At 45.5% G+C, this 22,172-nt stretch overlaps 1 protein-coding gene across 1 annotated transcript in view; it reads right to left on the bottom strand.

Moving 5' to 3' along the window:
- Positions 1-14,495: 14,495 nt before the first annotated feature.
- Positions 14,496-22,172, bottom strand: part of PTPRT (protein tyrosine phosphatase receptor type T) — a 776,661-nt gene continuing 768,984 nt past the window's right edge. Inside the window, 2 exon segments of the mRNA XM_087853941.1 lie at positions 14,496-21,797; positions 21,800-21,920. Coding sequence (XP_087710067.1) covers positions 21,595-21,797; positions 21,800-21,920 — 324 coding nt within the window. The 3' untranslated portion in view covers positions 14,496-21,594.

Below are 22,172 nucleotides of genomic sequence, written 5' to 3'. Positions count from 1 at the left end.
ATATGGCCTTTATTATGTTGAGATGTGTTCCCTCTTATATCTACTTTGTTGAGGACTTTTATCATGAATGGATGTTGTACGTTGTCAAATGCTTTTTCTGAGTCTATTGAAATGATCATATGGTTCTTTTTTTTATAATAATATTTTTTATTATGTTAGTCACCATACAATACATCCCTAGTTTTTGATGTAACTTTCCATGATTCATTACTTGTGTATAACACCCAGTGCACCATGCAATACGTGCCCTCCTTAATACCCATCACCAGCCTATCCCATTCCCCCACCCTCCTCCCCTCTGAAGCCCTCAGTTTGTTTCCCAGAGTCCGTAGTCTCTCATGGTTCATTCCCCCTTCTATTTACCCCCCTTCATTCTTCCCTTCCTTCTCCTACCGATCTCCCTGCTATTTCTTATGTTCCACAAATGAGTGAAACCATATGATAATTGTCTTTCTCTGCTTGACTTATTTCACTTAGCATAATCTCCTCCAGTCCCATCCATGTTGCTGCAAATGTTGGGTAATCGTTCTTTTTGATGGCTGAGTAATTTTCCATTGTATATATGGACCACATCTTCTTAATCCAGTCATCTGTTGAAGGGCATCTCGGCTCCTCCCACAATTTAGCTATCGTGGACAATGCTGCTATGAACATTGGGGTGCATATGGCCCTTCTCTTCACTATGTCTGTATCTTTGGGGTAAATACCCAGTAGTGCAATTGCTGGATCATAGGATAGCTCGATTTTTAACTTTTATGGGACCTCCACACTGTTTTCCAAAGTGGCTGTACCAACTTGCATTCCCACCAACAATATAGGAGGGATCCCCTTTCTCCACATCCTCTCCAACATTTGTTGTTTCCTGCCCTGTCAATTTTTGCCATTCTAACTGGCGTTAGGTGGTATCTCAGTGTGGTTTTGATTTGAATTTCCCTGATGGCTAATGATTTTGAACATTTTTTTCATGTGTCTGTTAGCCATTTTTATGTCTTCATTGGAAAAGTGTCTGTTCATGTCTTCTGCCCATTTTTTGATTTGTTTATTGGTTCTTATCCTTTCTCTTATTGATCTGCTGTATCTCATTGCTTGATTTGCAAATATTAAACCACCCTTGCAACCTGGGAATAAATCCCACTTGTTCATGGTGAATGATTTTTTTTTTTTCCCTAATGTATTGGTGGATTCAGTTTGCTAGTATTTTGTTGAGGATTTTCCCCTCTATGTTCATCAGAGATATTGGTCTGTAGTTCTCTTTTTTGTGGTGTCTCTGTCTGGTTTTGGTTTCAGGGCAATGCTGGCCTCATAGAATGAATTTGGAGGTTTTCCTTCCTTGTCTATTTTTGGGAATATTTTGAGAAGAATAAGTATTAACTCTTTTTGAAATGTTTGATAGAATTTGCCTGTGAAGCCGTCTGGTCCTGGACTTTTGTTTGTTGGGAGTGTTTTGATGACTGATTCAATGTCTTTGCTGGTTATCAGTCTGTTCAAAATTTCTACTTCTTCCTGTTTCAGTTTTGGTAGTTTGTATGTCTCTAGGAATTCATCCATTTCTTCTAGGTTGTCCAAGTTGTTGGCATATAGTTTTTCATCATATTCTCTTACCACTGTATTTCTGTAGTGTTGGTTATTATTTCTCCTCTCTCGTTTGTGATTTTATTTGAGTCTTTTCTCTTTTTTTCTTGATAGTCTAGCTAGAGGTTTATTAATTTTATTGATTTTTTTCGAAAAACCAGCTCCTGGTTTCATTATCTGTTCTATTGTATTTTATGTTTCTGTATCATTTATTTCTATTCTAATCTTTATTATTTCCATCCTTCTGCTGGCTTTAGGTTTTGTTTGTTGTTCTTTTTCTAGCTCCTTTAGGGGTGAGGCTAGGTTGTTTGTTTGGATTTTTCTTGCTTCTTGAGATAAGCCTGTAGTACTATAAACTTCCCTCTTAGAACAGTTTTTGCTGCATCCCAAAGGTTTTGGACTGCTGTGTTTTCATTTTTGTTTGTTTCCATGTACTTTTTAATTTCTTCTTTTATGTAGTGGTTGACTCATTCATTGTTTAATAGCATGTTATTCAACCTCCATGTATTTGTGGTCTTTCCAGATTTTTACTTGTGGTTGATTTGTAGTTTCATAGCATTGTGGTCAGAAGAGATGCATGATATGACTTTGATCTTTTTGAATTTGCTGAGGCTTGTTTTGTGGGCTAGTATGTCATCTATGCTAGAGAATGTTCCATATATACTTCAAAAGAATGTGTATTCTGCTGTTTTAAGATAGAATATTCTGAATATATCTGTTAAATTCATCTGTCCCAGTGTGTCATTCAAAGCCATTGTTCTTTGTTGATTTTCTGTTTAGATGATCTGTCCATTGATGTAAGTGGGATGTTAAAGTCCCCTACTATTATTGTATTATTATCAATAAGTTGCTTTCTATTTGTTATCAACTGCTTTATGTATTTGAGTGCTCCTGTGTTGGGTGCATAAATATTTACAATTGTTATCTCTTCTTATTGGATTGTCCCCTTTATTATTATATAGTGTCCTGCTTTGTCTCTTATTATGGTCTTTGTTTAAAGTCTATTTTGTCCAGGGGTGTCTGAGTGGCTGAGTTTGTTAAACATCTGACCCTTGATTTGAGTCAGGTCATGATCTTAGGGTTGTGGGATTGAACCCTTGGTCAGGCTTTACAGTCAGCATGGAGTCTGCTTTAGATTCTCTCTCTCTCCCTCTGCCCCTCCCCCACCCACATGTGGTCTAAAATAAATAAATCCTTCAAAAAATAAAGTCTATTTTGTCCAATGTAAGTATTGCTATTCCAGTTTTCTTTTGACACCCATTTGCATGATGTTTCTCCATCCCCTCACTTTCAATCTGCAGGTGTCTTCAGGTCTATAATGAGGGTTTTGTAGGCAGCATATAGATGGGTCTTGTTTTTTATTCATTCTGTCACCTTGTGTCTTTTGATTGGAGTGTTTTGTCCATTTACATTCTGGGTGTGATAGTGATAGACGTGTATTTATTGCCATTTTATGACTTGTTTTTTATGAAGATTTTCTCTGATCCTTTAGTCTTTCTTTCATGTGTTGTGATTTGCCTTAGTGATATACTTGGACTCCTTTCTCTATTTTTTTGCATATCTGTCACTGACTTTTGATTTTTGGTTACTATAAGACTTGTATACAACCTCTTCTGCATATAGCAGTCTATATTAAATTGATGGTCATTTAAGTTTGAACCCATTCTTTACTCCTCTTCTCCCCACATTGTAGGTATATGGTGTCATATTTTACATCCTTTTATTTTGTGAGTCCCTTGACTGATTTTTGACAGAAATATTCATTTTTCACTGCTTTTGTGTTTCCTACCTTTATACGGTCACTTTTGTTCTTTCCTTTCCACTCAGAGAGTCCCCTTTAACATTTCCTGAAGAGCTTCTTTAGCGGTCATGATCTCTTTGAGTTTTCGTTTGTCTTGGAAACTCTTTATTTCTCCTTCTATTCTGAATGATAGCCTTGCTGGATAGAATATTCTTGGCTGTGGGCTCTTCCCATTTAGCACTTTGAATATATCATGCCACTGCTTTCTTCCTAGCAAAGTTTCTGCTGAAAAATCTGCCGATAGCCTTTTGGGATTTCCTTTGTATGTAACTGTCTTCTTCTGTCTTCTAGTTTTTAGTATTTTTAGTTCATCATCATATTTTGCCATTTTAATTACAATATGTCTTTTTTATTAGCCATTATTTTATGCAGGCAAAAGTGATGGGGGTAGTGGAGGATATAGTCTGTGCATCTTTTTTTTCAGAGTAATTAGGAATTATCTATACAGTTTACATTTTTCATTCTCAATGACCTAGAAATTCTAACGGTAAGAATCTTTGTTAAAAACTCTCTTGTTTTGGTGTGGATATGTTTTGTTGATTTAATGGGAGCTCTCTGTGCCTCCAGGGTCTGGGTATCTGTTTCCTTCCCCAGATTAGAAAAGTTTCCAGCTATTATTTCTTCAAATAAATTATCTGCTCCCCATTTTCTCTTTATTTTCCCTCTGGATCTCCTATAATATGAATGTTATTACAGTTGGTGGAGTCACTGAATTCCCTAAGTCTTTTTTCATTTTGCATAATTCTTTTTTCTCTCTCTTGTTCAACTTGATTACTTTCCATGACTTTGTCTTCTAGGTCCCTGATTTATTCCTCTGCTTCTTTCAGCCTGCTGTTCATTCCAAGCATGTTTCTCATTTTGTTTATTGAACCCTTTATCTCTGCCGTTATTCCTTGTCTCTGTGTTAATTGTCTCACTAATGTCCTACTCTATTCTTTCAAGTCCAGTGAGTATCCTTATGATCATTGCTTTAAATTCTCTATTAGGCATGTTATTTATACCTGTTTGCTTAGATCTCTGACCTTGTCCTCTTCTTTCATTTCGGACAAATTCCTCTGTTTTCTCATCTTGTCTAAATCTCTGTGCCTGCTCCTGTGTTAGGAAAGTCAACTACCTCTCCTATTCCTGAGGCCAATGGCCTTATGTAGAAGAGGTCCTACAGTGCCCTGCAGTGTAGCATCTCCTGTCCCCTGTAGTTCCTGCCCCTTCTGGGATTGTCTCCACTGTGTGCTGCATGCACTCTGCTATTGTGTCCTGGCTGCTTTATCCTTCAGGCCAGTTATCTGTAGAGGCTCTCTGCCTGCTGTGGGCGGTGTGTGGTCCCTGGCCTGAACATGGCATGTTTCAACTAGGTGTGCTCTGGTCTGCTTGTGAAATGAGACCTGTTGCTGCTGCCACTAAAACCAAGGCCTTGCAAAACTCCTGACTAGGGAGATGCGGTTTTGGCAGAGGTTTAGACTGGTCTTCTGGGGGAAGGGGCATGCTGCCCTGGGACAGGCAAGTGTGACTGGGAAGGGCAGATCCACCAGCGGGTGGGGTGGGGTGGGGCATGGTGAAGCCAGTTGGGTAGTGAGTGTCTGCACTGTGCTGGTTCGCACAGGTGGCCCTGTGTTTATGCTGAGGGGCCATAGAGGGACATGGCACTGGCCAGTTCCTTTATTCCTGGAGGGTCTCTCTGTGAGTGCTGCTTCTCTGGGACATGCTCTGAGATGAACAGCCAACCTCCCACTCTGTACCCTAGGTGCTCTTCAGACTGCTGTTTACATGCTGTGTGCTGGGGGCTGTTTGCCTCCTTCTCTCCAGGAGCAGCCCAGTGCCCCTGGGCTCTACCACAGCCAAGCCGACTGACCTTTAAAACTCCAGGCTTTAAGCTCTGCTGGTTGCAAGAACTCACGAAATTCAGGCTCTCTTGTTTCCAAGCCAATTGCTATGGGGATTTGGTCTGCCTGTGAGCTCCCCTGTGGGCTAGTCTGTCTCTCACACTTCTCTGTGACAGTGGCTCCCTCCCCGTCACAACAGCTATGATCCATTTCTCTCCCAACCTGCGTCTCTGCACTTTCTACCTTCTTCGATGTGGCCTCTTCTCCACCGTTAGTTGTGCGGTTTGTTCTGCTAGTCTTCAGATCGATTTCTGGGGTATTTAGGATGATTATCTAGTTGTATTCATGGCATGAGGCGAGCCTAGGGTCTTCCTGCTCTGCCGCCATCTTCCCCTCACACTCCTCTCCTGTCTTTTCTTGACATAGTACATGAACTCATAGGCCCTCCTCTTGCCTATGGCCTACACTACCATTTCTGAGAATTTTTTTCTAGTTGACTGATTATTCAATAATCCTCACTCCAGTGTAAAACCCCACAACTTCTTTACCTGCTTCAGGAACTGGTAAGCAATGCATGACTTTGGACCAGTTAGCTGGGCTTGTAAGATTCTAGATGAAGTGCTTCTTGGGGATTTAGGACTTTTATAGGTAACAAGGCCTGCTTCTTCAGATGCAGTGAGCAATCTGGAATACACTCCTCAGGGACAGGGCATTTCTTCTGGACTTATTTGCTTGGGATTATAAAGGCATAAATCTGGATGCTTTGGCTTTAAAAGGTTTTAATATTAATTTTTTTCATGCGGTCACATTCATGGTTTCAGGTATTGTATTTCTCCAGTGGCATAGATAACAGAAAATCGGCTAATGTTTTTCTTTCTGCCTATATCATGTGGCTCTCTTTGGCTCCTGTGACCAGGCCTTTCTGTCTTTCTGGTTCTGACAAGTAGGGTATGAATTGCCTTAGCTCATTTCCCCTCCAAAGGCACCCACAGTCTGTTTGGACATATGGTGTCTCTCTGAGGATCTTTCAGCTTGTACTTATTCCACAACCCCAGGGCAGAATTCATTATCTCTGGGGAACTGGATGCCAGAGCTGTCTTGGCGTCCCTTGGGGCCCTACTTGGAGCCATTAGTGATGGCTGATTGCTCTCCAAGGCCAATCTCAAAGAGACAGATATATTCACCTCCAAGGAAAATTCCTCACCCAACTGCTCATTTTGCACACAACCTGCTGGAGCTGAATTTTGGAAAATGGCATAAACCCTGGAGGAAGCTTTGCCCATCCTTCCAGCCCAGGAGTCAATATATTAAAGTTGGTCCCTCTCTGCTTCCTTCTATTTTCAGGTGAGATGTTCTCAAGCAGGTAAAGCCATTGCTTTTCCTCGGAGTAGTGCCTGGGATCCCATTTGCCCTCACAATTGCCTGGACACATTGCACCAGAGTTAGTGAGATGGATCAAAGGCTTTTCCTTTTCCACTGGGGACGGGCTGGGGGTTGGGGACAGTGGCCAAAGAGGGCCTCACTTCATTGGTAAGGTTCTGATTATTTTACAGGAGAATGTGTTTGTGTGCTATTTGTGTGATTAAAAATTAAGCAAAGGAATAATCTGAGCACTTTAGGTCTTTGGCATTAACATAAATGGATGTCCTGAATACAATAAAATGCATTGAATGGAACTAAACCCAAAAGACAACAAACCCTCTGCTTTGGTGTTTTGTCAGAGAGGTTTTCCCTCTCATTTTCTCTTGCCTTTGATCAATGGATCCTTGATAACATCAAACACTTTTATTCAAATTACATCTTAACAGATGTGAGACTTGTCTTCCTAATACCTAGTGTGACAAGAAGTCCCAAGGAATTGATTAGATGTATTCCTGCACTGGTAACACATAGTTTCAATTACTGTAGCTCGTTTAAAAACTGGTTATTCTTGTGTGTTTTCAGATAAACTTTAATATGAATTTTTTTCATGATACCTACCTTCTAAAAGACTCATTTGGATTTTGATTAAAATTGAATTAAATTTATTCTTTTAATTTTGCCAGAATTGGCATTTTAACTATAATTATTCTTTCCTTCTGCTACATCTCTTCATTTATTATTGTCTTCCTTGAGGTCTTGAGATAGGATTCTGTAGTTTTCTTTATGTGAGTCCTCCACATTTTTAAAGTTGATTCCTAGGTTTCTAATACTTTGTGCTGCTATTGTGAATACAATTTTTTCTTTCCCATTATGTTTGCTAACATATAATTTATGCTAGATCAATGAATTAATTCATTACTTTATTCTGCAAGTATGAATAGGGAAACCATTTATTCTGCATACTTATTTTATAACCTGTACCTTTGCTGAATATCTTATTATTCTTAAGTTGGGTTTACTAGGCATACATCATTGGTTGTGATAATTTTGAACCTTCATTTATGAAATAATTGTGGCAATTTAAACACATGTATGTGAATTATTTGACACTCCTTTTATGAAGAGTCTGATGTCCACTTCCTTTGAATCAGAGTTGACCTCAGTGAATCCCTTACAACCAGTAGAATCCAACAGAAGTGATGTGGTACAACTTTGAAGGCCAGGACAGAAAAGGTCACTTAGTTTCCACCAGAAATTGTGGGACACGCCTCTGGGTAAGGGCAGGGTCTGGGTCATAAGTCTGACTGCCCTGAAACCACCATGCTAGAGAGGCCCACTGTAGATACCTTAGTGGATAGCCCAATTGATCTCCCAGTCAATAACCAGTATCAACAGTAGCCACGTGTGTGAGCCATCCAGAACATTCTTCCCAGTCAAGGCTTAAAGATGACTACAGCCCTAACTGATGTATGATTGTACCCACAGGAGAAATCCTAAGCAAGAACTGGCCAGTTGATCCCTCCCTGAATTCTTGACCCAGATATCGTGAACAAAATAAAAATGGTTGTTTTGGGTGAATTTTTTGTACGGTAATGGTAACCTTGGTAGTAATCTCTCTTTTTTCTTGCCCAATTGCATTTGCTCCATTGGCATCAGCCAAAAATATTAGATAAGAGCAATGATGTAGGCATTCATGATCTTAATAGAACTATACTTGCTTTTTCTCTGTTATTGAATACACTGACTATTTATATTAGGCATTTTCTAGTCATATAGAGCTCCAGACACTCATTGGCTAAGTACCTCAAATCTCTGTAGGTCCAGGTAACCCCCAGGAGCAACAGTCCTCTTTGTGGTGATTCAGTGATCCAGGCTGATGGGGGCTCCTCCCTCCTACGGCTGCATCATCTGGCTCACAGGACCTCCTTGACCGATAAGGCAGGGAAGAAAACGCTGTCGAGTCTCTCACCAGCAATTAGACACTTTGGCATAGAATTGATACACATGGATTCTGCTCAAGCTCATTGGCCAAGATTTGTCACACAACCCCACTAATTTCAAGGAGGGTAGGAAGGTGTAATCTTCCTTTATGTCTTGATAGAAAGGAGAAGTAGATATGGGCAAATTCTAGTAACGCCTACCGCTCATTATTTTAGCTTCTTATGCTAACAAACTGTCTTATAATTACTAGCTTACGAGACTATTCTATTTCATCAGAAATTGATACTAAATTTTGTCAAATGCTTTTTCAGTATTTATTAAGACGATTATATGTCTTTCTCCTTTTATCTATAGACTTCCTAATATTCAATTATTCTTGGATTCCTAGGCATACAGGGTACTTGGACATGGTACATTATTTTTAAAAACCAGCTAAATATAATAAAATTCGGTAAAAATCTTTGCATTTATAAATGTGACTGGTCTAAAAGTTTTAGGTGTGTGTGTGTGTACTTTTTCCGATTTGCTATCTATGCCATTTTAGCTTCATAATATTTATAATATAAGTTGGGAAGCTTTCCCTCATTTGCATTGCTCCAGAATAGTACATACAACGTAAGAAGGATATTTTTGTTTGAAAGTTTGACCAAGTGCACTCATACAACCATTTGTTCTTGTATCTTTTAAGGAAAAATTAACAACATGAACATTTTTTTCTGATAACTGGTCTACTCAGGTTTCTATTTCTTGAGCCAATTTTGGTAACATTCATCCTTTCCCAAAATGATCCACTTGATCAAGATTTTAAAATTAGTCTCCAGGGTTGTTCACAATATCCTTTTATAACGTTGTATAATTTCCCTTTTCTCTATAATATCCCATTTCTATTTCCTAATTTTGAATATTTGTGTTTTATTTTGGTTAGCATTGTCAGCAATTTGTTTAGTTGGGTACAACAACAAAAGATTTCTTGGACTCAGTTATGAAATCTAGTGTTTTTCTGCATTTGTATTCATTGTACAACGTCTTCCTTTCCCTGGCAAAAGCCTTGATTTCACGGGCAGGCACTTTCTCTGATTTCTCAGAGTGAACTTGGCTTTGAACTCCTGCATCTTTTCATGTGTCTGGTGATGTTTTCCTGTTTGTTCATCCTTATAAGTGGAGTTCTGAGCTTGCTCGGAGTTGGGAGCTGCCAGAGAACATGGTGGGGGAAGAAGAGGGAAGGGGAAGGAGGTGAGATTTGGTTATTTTTCTCTGCCAGTTGAGAAATCTGGCAGACTGTGAGGGCAGGGGCTTAGCCAGAGTCGGGACTCTCAGTATAGGAGCTTCATCAGCCCTGAAGAGCCTTGTATCTGCATTAGTGTTGGCTGGACACCCCTCGTCCCCATCTTTTCCTGGCACAATTTCCCCCATTAGGAGCTAGCCAGTGGAGCAGGGAAATGTCCGCCCATAGAACCCAGAGCCTGCAGCAATACTTCCTTCTGGCCTGCCCTTGACAGGAGATGGCTCCTGACAAACTGTGTAGGCAACTGCCACCGGCCAACCCACCTCAACCCACCGCATTGTGCTAGTGCTCATAGTAGGGCTCCCTTGGGGCCACTTAGCGTCCTTCTTACTATCCATTGGTCAGGCTTACTATTTTCAGCAAAAATATAGGAAGGCAGGACTCCTGTTCCCGAATCTGAGTAGCAAATTAACATGACACATAGGATGAGCCTAGGACAGGACTACAGATTCTCCCATACGAATCACTTTACACCAAGTCCATTTTTGTCTCTGGATCAAAAGCTTAACTGGACAGCTGGAAGCCTTCTGTGTGTTGGCAGGGTCCCATTTCAGATTAGCAGCTGGAAGGTGGGGGAATGTGCATAGCTTAGCCCAATTTCCCCAGTTAGTACCCCTCTCAAAGCCAAGCCTAGGATAATGTTTTATTTGGAGATATGATTCCCAAAAGCAATGAGAGTAGGAGGTGTAAATCAGAGAAGGAGGGAGGGAGAGGCAATACAAGGTTGTGTTTTGGAGTTGGCTGCTCCTATGGGGGTCTGTTTGCTTGTTCTGGAAGCACATAAAAAGTCAGGAAATACAGCTCAGAACGGCCTTCAGAGGCAAGCAAGGAAAAAGAGTTTGTTTACAGGCTCCAGTCTCCTATTGGTCAAAGTTCGCCCCATGGTGGCGGCAGGGTGGGGGGGGGGCGGTTAGCTCCCCCACATTTCTGGGTGGCACACACCTGACCGCTAAGTGGGTTCCTGTGGGCATCCGAGAGCACCCGTCAGAAGCTCGGAGGCAGGAGCAGAAGGTGAAGAGCAGGTCTGAGGGGAGGCACCATGGCTTCTGTGGAATCTGTGGAAGGCTGCTTGCTCACAGCAGCCACGGAGATCAGAGGTGAGGATGCGGATATTTGAAGTGACACAGTAGGCATCTGCTTTACCTAGTCTCGTGCATATTCCGATGACAGCATCCTCACCTCCCCCTGCCTCCCTCTGGGCTGCTCTGAACAGACGGGGGCCACGAAAGCGCCAGTCCTCAGCACGCAAGTTTCTCCCTGCCATCCCCCTCCCAAAGCGGTTTTTATTAATGTCATTTCATCTCCCAGGGGATGGAAATGGACGATCGGTCAATTTTCTGAGTGAGTGCAGACCATTTGGAGGGATGAACCGGTTTGTCGTCTTTGAGACTCCTTCACGTGGTTCAGGTAGCAAACCATGGTTCAGCACCAGCCACTGCTGATGATTCTCATTTCAGCTCCTGTGTCTCGTAATCAGAGGAAACTCCTCCCAGATTCACTCAGTGGCTTGGCAGTCAAGTTTCCAGCTTTTACAAATGTGTAGGTATTTTGGAGGAAAATCTGAGTCAGCTGTGGTCAGAACCCGGGACGAGGATGGTTTTTGGCGCCCCCCTCCCCGAGAGGGCTGAACCCATCTTCCGTCTGGGCATATAGTTGTTAGGGTCCACATCATTCAAAAGGAGATGTTAATACCTACACCCGGCTCAGGTTGACTTGCAGAGAACTTTATTGTTGGGCCCCTTCAATTTAGTCCTCCAGTAAAGAGCTCTCACCGAGCTGTTCCGTGGCATGAGGCCATCCGCCTTCAGGGAGGGAAATGTTGCATTCTGCTAAGCTATTCTTTTTATTAAGGGGACCCAAGGAAAAAAATTACTTCTTGCCTCTGTAGCAGGAATACTTTTATTTATGCTGAGCAACTGGTTTATTTTTCCCTTTTGGACATTAAGTTAATTGACCGTGTTCTCCTTCTTGGTTGGCTGGGCAGTGCCAAGTTTTCGAACCTCTTGCTCCAGATGTCTGGCAAGTCTTTTGGGTATGATCCCATTCCGGGTATCAGCTTGCCTATCCTGCTTTCATTTTCTCATGGTCTGCTCTCCCCACCTTTTTATATAATTGGGTTTTTCAAGGTATGAGAATAATATAAAATTTAGAAAATAAAGAACATGTAAAGAAGAACAAAAATAACTCATGTTCTCTGTGGCAAGAGATACTCACTATTAATATACTGATACATTCACTTGTGCATTCCACTTATTTTCTCTATGCATCTATTTTTCTCTGTATGTTTCTCCATCCTTCCACGCACTCTAGTTGTCCTTGAATAATTAATTCAACTTCATTCCAGTGCCTAATCCATGGACTGTGGAAACTGAAATCCTCCTCAGTTTCTCCCAATTTCCATGGGTTTATTGCCATGCTCCTGTCTCCGGTTATCAGTTTGTGGGTGTCGTCTGTCTACTGCAGGCCCTAGACCCTGCCAGAGGAAATCAAATTCCCCTTCTCCCTTCTTGCATGGCATGTCAGTGACCTCGTGCCACATTCTGAAGGGTCTGAAGGCTTCTAGGTCCTCTGGAGTTCATGTGGAAAGCTTGAACTCCTGGATTAGAGGAAGATCTTAAGCCAAACCAGAGCTACCCATCAGTGTCCAACCAAGGTGCTTTGAGGTGTGATGCGGACCCGTGCTCCAGGTCCAGCCAGAAAGGAGGGCCGGGCCAGGACCCACCTGGGAGCTAGCAGCTAGGGAAAGAAGATTGTGCCACTGTGGCCAGTCTCCAGGTGGGAGCACACAGGGGTTGGTGTCCCTCACTGTTAATGATGGCTCAAAGACATCACTGTGAGAGCACCTGAGTCTTGCCATACCCAAACCAGGTTACCCTCAGGTTGCAGGAATACTGGGAAGGGGGTCAAGAAAGATAACAGCTATTTAAGCAGATGTCCATGGAAATGGTGGTAAGCATGCATAAGCACGTTCACAGCCTGATGTTAGGTGGAAGGAAGCCTATCAGCATGTATATGTATGTACATATGTTTATGGATGTGTAGAAAGGTCTGGAAAGGCATAAAAATACTGATAAGACACCTTGAGAAGTGGTGACTTTTACCTTATGTCACAAACAATTTTGTATTGAGTTCTTTCAAGTGAGCATATGCTGCTTTTATAATAAGTCTTAAAGAAAGGTCTTTCCATTTGGGGGGAAAATGATATCCCCCAAAGTATTTTTGTTATTAGGAGATATGCAAGGTTTTTCCTTCTTTCTCATTTTATTTTCCCAATGTCAATTATTACATTTGTGGCAAAAGAATAAATACAGCAGGCAGAATAAGTGAGATTAACATGAGCAAGGACAAAGGGACAAGAATTAATAGCTGGCTGGCCACCAGGTTCCCCACTCAGGACCCAAGCTGGGAAGCCCCTGTGCTCCAGGCTCTGTGGCTTGTGGGGGCGGGGGCAGGGGCTGGTGGGTACCACGTGTTGGTCCCTTAGGTTGAAGAACACTGCCAGGGTTCCAAAGGCTGCATGAGAACTAGTGAACCCTGGCTCTGGCCCTACGGCTCATGCTTGTGTCTAGATATGCACAGAAAACTTGGGAACCAGTCAACTCCACGAACTGGTGGCAGCTGTTTCTTCTGCTCACCTGGAGAGCTTGCATCCAGCTCCGAGACGGGCAGCCTCACACCCTAGTTTGGGAAGGCATTTGTCTCCTGTGTGCTTGGGCCCTAACAGCAACAGCATTTGGAACCGTGCTTGCTAACTTCAGCCTGGGTTACAGTCACGCTTGTTAAGCAGTCAGATTCCCGGGACCCATCCTGCGCAGACCGAATCAGACTCTGCATGTTTCGAAGTTTCTCAGGTGAGCTGATGGAGGTGATCTATGGACCACACTCCGAGATACAGTCTACACCTGGCACCGTGGGTGGGATACCTCATGCCGGCATTTACTGGAACGCTGAAAAGCAGGTTCTATGTCAAGAGGTAGAGTCTATTTCCATGGCCCTTGATGCCACAGAACGAGCTTTATCAGTGGGATGTTGCAGACAGGTCTCAAAGCAACCCACGGGACTGGGCTCTGTTATGCTCCTGTATCACCACGAGAAGAGTATGCCTAGGCTAGCTTGCTGTCCCCAGGGGGAGGGGGAGAGCTGCATGGAGCAGAGCTGTCCCAGCCAAGGTGTCCTAGGCAAGCCTGGCCCAGAGTGGAGCCTGACACATGGGTGGGCCGGCTGAGGTCGGCTGAGCTTGGCCTAGGTCAGTCAGAGCCCAGCTGACCACAGCAAGCGACTGTTGTTTTAAGTCCCTGAATTTTGGGGCAGGACATTCTGCAGTGGTGGTTAACTTCTGTGTCCATGTAGTTTGCTAATATGCAGATCTTGAAACTGAGTTCTGTAGGGGTTTAAACATTTGTCTGTTAATAAACCTCCTGAGTGAATCTGGTACCATTGCTCTATGGACCATACTTGGGGGAAAAACTGTTTTAGACTCAACCCTTTTACTAGCTCAGTGTATCATCATGGAAAATCCCTTAACATTTATGAAGCTCCAACTTTCCCATCTGCGAAGAGGGGCTAATACACACTGCCTGCGTTGTAGACATGAGGATTAAATGAACACAAAGAAACCCTAGGTTTTTCTCCTCCTCCTCCTTCCCCTCGTCTTCCCCTCACCCCCACTCAACCCCAGGAAGACACCAGTGCGAATAGCTTAGGAAAACATGAATCTCAGGGTCACAGCTTTATTGTATAGATTTTCAACACAGCCATATTACAAACATTGTCAGGGAACATTTACAAGAATAAATAAGATGGACTTGCAGGTGTAAAAAGATTACACTTCACTGTAATGTACAGTCAAAAAATATATCTGATATTCATTGACCTGACATTATTTACCTTCTGCTTTTTTAAGCTAGAACTGGAAAGGAAAAAGAAAAAAAAAAAAAAACATTGACAGCACAGTGCTGGCTTTTTTTAAAAGCTGATTTATTTTGTTTTCTCTTCTCGTACGTGCTTTATCTATCAAACACCCAGACTGTACAAGCGCAGACCATTGGGATTCATGGAGAAGGCTGCAAACAGTGGGGAGACTTTGGTCTTATGCAATATCATATGCCTCGTGGATGTTACAGATGTCAGCCTCCCTCGAGTTGAGTGGGAACCCCATGATGGCCCTTAGAGGGCGATGATGGTGTCCAGGAGCCAAGGCAACGGCAGAAGCCCTGACTCTTTGCCTTCCATTGGCTAGTTGATGTCGGGTGAAAACAGAAGGTAGAAAAGTGCTTTTGATTGCCAACATGGGTTAGCCTGGATTAACCTGGGCTATCCCAGGATCCACCTGGCAACGAAACGGATGCCCTGGGGATGATTATAATTACGTGCCAACTGTGTCACTGTGCTTTTGCTTTTGCAGTCTGCTCCAACAGGCCTCGAGGGGAGAGTGGGGGGAAGGAACCTCTGCAGATAATGTGTGTGGTAAGTAAAGCCCTGCTCTGGGTCCTGCTTGAACCTTTACTAGTTCTCGCTGTCACTGATGGCCCTGTTGGCCAGTGGGCCTGAGCTAGGGTTGGTCTCATCACAGCTCTTGGCAGGCATTGGGTCTATGGCAAAGCGTCTGTTCTTTCTGGACTTTTTGGTGATAACGAGCCTGGATGAGCCCTGGATATGGGGCCAGAGAAGCATCTTGGCCTGCGTGGTGGGAAGACTTGGGCAGGAGAGTAGGGGACTTCAACCTGCACAAACCTAGCAAAACCTTGGCTTTGTACGTTGCCAGAATGAAGGAGTTCAAATACAGTCCCAGATCCCTAAAAGATCACCCATTTAGGGTGGAAGAAGGTTAAAGGTCACCTCAGCAGTGGAAAGCTCTTTCTTCCCTTTAAAGTCTGGCCTCTGCTGGACCACTGCTGAGATGGGCAGCTCACCCTCTCTGGCACACAGCAAGTTCTTTCTTACAGTCATCAAGCTTCACACATTGATCCTAGTTCCACTCAAAAGAGTGACCTGGGACTAGCAAACTGTGCTTGAATTTGTCCAATGATCTATAGGCATATGGGCATTAGCATTCTGCCTGACCCTTTGGAAGTCTGATTTGACCTGGGATGACACCATTTGGCTCTCTGAGCCTCCAGACTGCCCTGGGGCTTTGACCCCAGGAATACCTTCCATCACTGATCTTCCATGGGAGGGGTAGGGGCATGGTGGGCACTGAGAGCTTGTCAGATCATCCCATAGGAGGTCTACGGATTTGTATTCACAAGCCCAAGTGCACTGAAGTATGTTTACAGGGACTCAGTTGTGCACTGTTGGCATGTTATTTCACATTCCCCTTCCTCCCCCAAATCTAAGAGCTCCACTCACCAAGGAACCATGAATTATATGAATTACCCTGGCTTGCACACCAATACGTTCCTGTCTAATGCTCAACTGCCCCCAGACCCTCATTCTCTGAACATCCCAACCAAGGATCAGAGTCCAAATCCCATTACCCAGAGCAGTTCTGAAGGATGTTCCATGGTGATCCAGAACCAAAAGGTCTTCCCTATAGACTCATCCTGAGTCCTCTCACATCCCTTGTATCAGTCCCAATGGACCACCCTCAAGCTCTTAGATAGCTAGGATGCCAGGTGTGGGGTCTACCATGGTGGGTGCTGACTCCACCTCTTGGGGACCTAAAATTTATGAGTGGATTTCATGGGGGGGGATGTGGCCCTTTTGATGACCTTTTTCCATCTTTTCTGAGGGTGGGCAGGAGGGATACAAGAGGTGGTCTTGGTCTCTACAAGACAGTTGCACAGCCAGCGGTACGCAAACGTCTACCTCTGGTTACCAGTAAACCAGAAGAAAGCCTTCTCATGTGCATTAATATGGCTCAGACATCGCTGCTGTGCTTCTGAGGGTCAGATCCTGAAACACGTGTCAGAGGAAATGAGTACAATGCCCCCCCCCCCCCATTCTTTGCCATGGACTTCTGTCTCTGCTGCTCAGACCATATATGACCTCAAAGGCAGATCCCTGCTAGGTGATGCCAATGCCATATATTTTATCACTTTCAGTTACGTATAAATGGAAAACCTCCAAATTGGAACCCTTGCATGGGAATATAGGAAACAAATGATGAATCTCAGCTGGCCTCCTCTAGTTCGATTCACGTTGTCTTTTTCCTGTTTTATTGGGCTGTGATTTGGAGCTGGCATCATCAGCTGAGAAGGAGCTCAGACTAGCTGGATGATGGGGAAGGCCGGTCAGGGCTTGGAGATGAAATGGCCATCCATGGGACCCATGTCTCATCTTCTGACCTGCCCAGCAGCTGGGGTTGACTTTTGATCCCCACGGAGCTGGCCCAGCACAATCTGTTAGCATCCTGCTCCCCTTACTCTTGGGATGGTTCGTGTTTCCCATGGCATGACTCTGACTTAGCCGGGTGCTGGTGGCCTGTCTAGCCCAGAGGTGGCCAGGTGCAGGCTAAAGGAGGGTGGCTCTCCTCACTCTGTTCTACAGCAGTGTGGTGTAGGGGAATCATCATCTCCTTCAGTATCTCCGGTGTGGGGAGGGCAGTTACTTCTGCTGAGATGACATGGCGAGTGCTTGGCTATTCCTTCCTGGGCTTCCCTTCCGCTGCCTGCAGCAGCCTAACTAGACTGATCCTACATGCCCACAACAGGGATTCACAGCAGAGCCGAGGGAAGCGGACCCTCGTGAGGACATACAGCAGGAGCTAATTTAGCAACGGGGAGCAGGTGATGCCTAGATATTTGATTGGTCAGAGGGAAAATTACCATCTTTTCTCCAAGACGCTGAAACTTGTTCTAAAGCGACATCCTTGCTCCCAGTGTCCCTGGCCAGCCCTCCCCGTCCCCTGTCCTGCTGGGCCTTGGAAGTGACCACTTTGCCCTGTAGTCCATGTGCGTACTTGAGTATTTCTGTTGGGTCCCAACTCCTTGGTCTTGCCTTCCTGTTTTCCTGCTCAAAGCTCTCCAAATCTATGCCTCCTACCTGGCCAAGGCTCCCCTTTTCACATCTTTTTCCATTAATTGGTTGGCCCAACATTGGATAGCTAAGAGGTGGTCAAGCTGAGATGTGATGGGGGACTAACCTCTTCCAACCACAACCCCATGCCTCACCAAGGGATGAACTGTGCCAGAATCACCTGTGCTTCCTGGCAGCACCCCTTCCCGGGCCCTGGCATGCTGCAGGAACCCAGTATGTATGTGTGGTTGAAGTGAAGTGAGAAGCCGTCCAGACCCCAGCCCCTCATGTGAAACATGTCCTTAGATTTGCCCATATTAGTAACCATGTGACTCCCCCTGGACAAAGGACATCACCTTCTAGAAGCCCCAGCATTCAGGAATCTGCTCAGAAAGGCTGTGTGCATCTTCTCCTTTCCCTTTAGGGTATTATGGGCTCAGCCTTCACCATGCCAGCACATCCTCATTGTTCCAGGATATGCTGGGTTCCCTCCAGCATCCAACTGGAAGAAACTTGAGTTGAGATTGACCCATGAACGGTAAGGTCATGGTACACCCACGCCAAAGCATCTGTCTGGGGGAAGCTGAGCTGGTCTAGAGCCTGAGTCTGGAATTGATCTCAGGAGGAAGCAGTATGGCCAGATACTATGCCTCTCAGACTGGGATATGATTCTCTAAGGTCACAGGGAGTTGAGGGGACCAAAGCCACTTGAAGGACCAGGGTGCATCATTTAAAAAACAGTCCTATTTAAACAAATCAGGCAAATTTGAGTGGAATGCAAGTATTGCATGAATTGTTAAAGTAAAACAAGAAACCCTGAAGGAATCTTAAACTTGTCTGCTTTGGGCTTTACAAAGGGTTTCTGTTCCACTCTACTCTTTGCCATTAGGGGTAGACCCATGGGAGAATCTGAGACACGATACTGGAAAAAAATGGTTTTTGAAGTCAGAAGACATTGAATTCCTGGTTCCCCTGTTCACTAACTGGGCAACTGTGGGCAAGTGATTTCTTCTCTCTAAGCCTCTGTTTCCTCCTCTGTAAAATGGTGACAATCACAAACACTTCTTAAAGATGTTGGAAGAATTCAGCGAGCTCACTGGTTAGCGTCCCCAACACAGGCTCGGCTGGTCCCGTGGGAAGGCTGACACTTGGCAGGCCACTGCTCAGGCCATGCACAGAGAGAGGGCCAGCGCGAAAAGCAATCTGATCCCTCTGTTCGCCCCGGGGGAGGTGTGCTGTGGTCATCCGGGGCCCAGAAAGGGTGAAATGGCTCGTACGAAGGCCCAGCTCAGATACTTCCTGAAGCCGTCTGGGCCACAGACACATGCAGGCTGGTGGTAGTTCCTGGCTCCTCATTAGTTCCTCACCTCTTCTCCCAACAGGGTCCATAACTAGAAGGACCATGAGGCTGTGCACTAAGTGGGGGCACTCTCTTTGGCAGCCCGGAGAGGAGAGGCTGGCTGTGGAGGCTCAGAGAGTACGGATACTGCTTTCCTCTAAGTGGAGTGGGGTGGAAGATAGCTTGGGGGAGGTGGTGTTTGCTCTTATTTCCCAAGGACTGGATCAAGTCCAAATTCTAGGACACTGGCACCCCATCTCATCCAAGCCCTGCCACGTGCATGCCGCGTGGAATCTTCAGGAAGATAACTGCGTCATGAGCCTTAGTTTCGTCCCTTGTAAACTGGCCCAAGACCTGTTTGCTGCCCTGCCCTATTTGGAGAGTGGCTGGGTTTTGACGAAATGAGGGGCTTCTCTGGGGGGACCTTCGCTGGCCCTCGTTGGGTCGGGTATCCCACCGTGGCCTGAGTTTTTACAATTTCCCTTCTCCCTGAAGTCACATTTTAGATTCCTACCATTTGAAATGACAGAAGCCAGTGTCATTTTTATCTGCCAGCTCTGTCACCCCTTCTGGAGCTGAATCAATCCTAGGCTTTGTGTTGGGTAGCTCCCCTCCCCATTCTGCACGGATGAGCCATGGTCTGAGAAAAGAGCATGTGACAGGCTGACGTCCTCACTACAGGCTCCTTGAAGGCGGCATGAGGGCTGGCTGGAGCTGTGGACTGGAGCCAGGGGACCTGCTCAAGCTCCCCGGGGAAGGGACCCATCAAAGGAGAAGAGGGAGTTTGCTGGGGGCGGGGAGGGGCTCCTTTGCCTTCCTTCCCTTTGAGATGCTTCCTTTTGAACCTCCAAAGTGACAGCCCTTCCGTGATCAAGTCTGGTGTCCCTGGACTTCCAGACAGCCCCAGAGCCCAGGCCAAGGGGACAGCTTCTGTGGGCCCCTTTCATGTCCCATCCTCACGGGTCTGGAGGCGTGGGTCGGTCACCCTGCTCCATGGTACAGCAGGGACCCTGAGTTTCTCACCAAAGCCGAGTCCCGTGAGCCACAGCAACAAAATAATGAGCAAACAGACGTGATATTAAAAAGCACGTGCTTCAGGGAATGTTTCACAGTGTCTGATGAAAGGAGAAGAGGCAGCCCCACTGGCCCCAGGTGCAGTCTTGTCTAACACTGAGCCAAGCACACCACTCAGCTCTGCTGGGCCCCCTGCTGCCCACAGGGGCGTAGGCTGTGCTCCAGGTGGGCTCACCACCGTACCCCCTGCCCCCATCCCAAGGAGCCCTCACACCTCTCTGCCGCTGCTCATCCTGATCCCTTGGACTGATTTCCTTTCTCTCCTTTTTCTACCTGTTGGGGCCCAGCTGGAATGGGTGTCCTCTCCTCTAGGAAGCCCGAGGCAGGCCGAGTCTTGCTCCCAGGTTCCTATAAGACTCGTATGCTCCACCGCCTCTGTACTGGGGGCCACTCTCCCCAGCATACAGTGAGCTCTTGGGTGCAAAACTGTGCCTCATTGAATCCTGTGCTCCTCGTCCCCTGTCTGGGCTAGACCAGCCTCCAAGCGGAGCTTCCTAGAACCCAGGCCACCCCAAGGCTGCCAGACACTGTGCCTGAGCCCCCAGTAGAGACCAAGGCAGAGCACGTGTCCCTGGCTGGCAGGCCTCGCATCCTGAGGGAACAGGCGGCTCTTTTCACTGGAGAAGAAATGAGATGGACTAGCTTTCCTGGGGAGCTGGGAAGGAGTTACCAAAATATATCTAAAATTCTGGGCTTCCCAGAACTTATATCAGAAAGAAAGAATTAAATTTCCACTGTGGAGTTCTCTGCTCGGAAGTTTCTGGCCTTATTTCCCCCTCCATAAAATAACTGCTTTGCTGAAAAAGAGGAAGAAAACAGTACGAATAAGTCTTATTACCAATGTCTGCCTTTTCAGAACCCAGAATTTCATCGCCGAGGAAGATGCCTCAGTTTCCCTAATCCAATGAAGTGGAGATGATGACAGGTTAGTAGTTCTCTCATGGGGGTTCTAGGACCACGTGGAATGGCATATGGACCGTGCCAGGCCCGGCCTACAGTGGGTGCTTAGCAAATGTTGGTTCCCTGTCACTGACTCACCCATACTTTGGATAAGATCCTAGATCCCTGGTGTGATCTCCTGGGCCTATTTTAAACCAAAGCACACCTGGGTCCACCTTGGCCTTTCTTGCGATGGCAGCTAGGGGTTTCTCTAGGAGGGAGTTCAGATTTGGAGCTTCAAGAGGGTGCACAAAGCTGGTATTCTATCTGCCCCAGGAACGGAAGGGACTGTCCTCAGATTAGCCCGTCTCCCTTGCGCAATGGCAATGCTGTTCCAGGGTAGGGTCTTCTAAGGACGTCGCCGGAAAGACTCCAGGCCTGAGAGATTTGTCTTATAGTTACACGTCCAAACTTCCCTCCCTCTTTTATTTTGACACAACAGACTACGATTTTACACCCCCAAAGAAAGTTTCTTTTCATATACACTTTGGGAAATAATCAAATCTTATCCACCACCCAAAAGACACAAGGTCAGCCAGAGCCCTGCCCCAGAGAGATGGTTCCTTTTTACAAAGACAAGGAAGAGCAGCAAAATCCCATGCTGCCCCTTCCCACTGATCACAAAAAAGCAGAGAACCTTTATCAAAGGCTGTGGACACAGTGGGCTGGCTGGTGAATGACAGGTCAAGGCCTGGGCTAGGGGAGGGTACAGAATGGGATCGGGCCAAGCCCCATGCAGGTTAGGTGTGAGAATGGGGGCCTCTGCTGTGGACTTGGGAGCATCCAAGACCAAGCTGATCGAGACCAGCAGGTGTCCAGTGCCAGAGATCCCTGAAGGAGACTACAAGGGGCAGGAGGGCAGGGATCCCCGAGAGCCCAATCATTTCCATGACAGCATGGAGGAACAGAACACACCCCCCTTCTACTCCCAAGGACAAGTAGGGCAGGGAGGTGCTGCGACGCTGTCACTCCCCAACACTCACACAGGCGGCTTGCCATGAGATTCACAAACCTGAAAAGAGCAAAAGCAGGAGGTCTGGGAATGGAAAAATCCAGGGCCTTGCCGTGGGCGCACTTCTGCAC

Source organism: Ursus americanus, chromosome 22 (assembly GCF_024610735.1).
Source record: "Ursus americanus isolate L20-20 chromosome 22, mUrsAme1.1.p, whole genome shotgun sequence".
Classification (NCBI taxonomy): domain Eukaryota; kingdom Metazoa; phylum Chordata; class Mammalia; order Carnivora; family Ursidae; genus Ursus; species Ursus americanus.
Note: the sequence above shows the minus strand (reverse complement) of the source record. Positions and strands in the feature narration are given on the sequence as shown.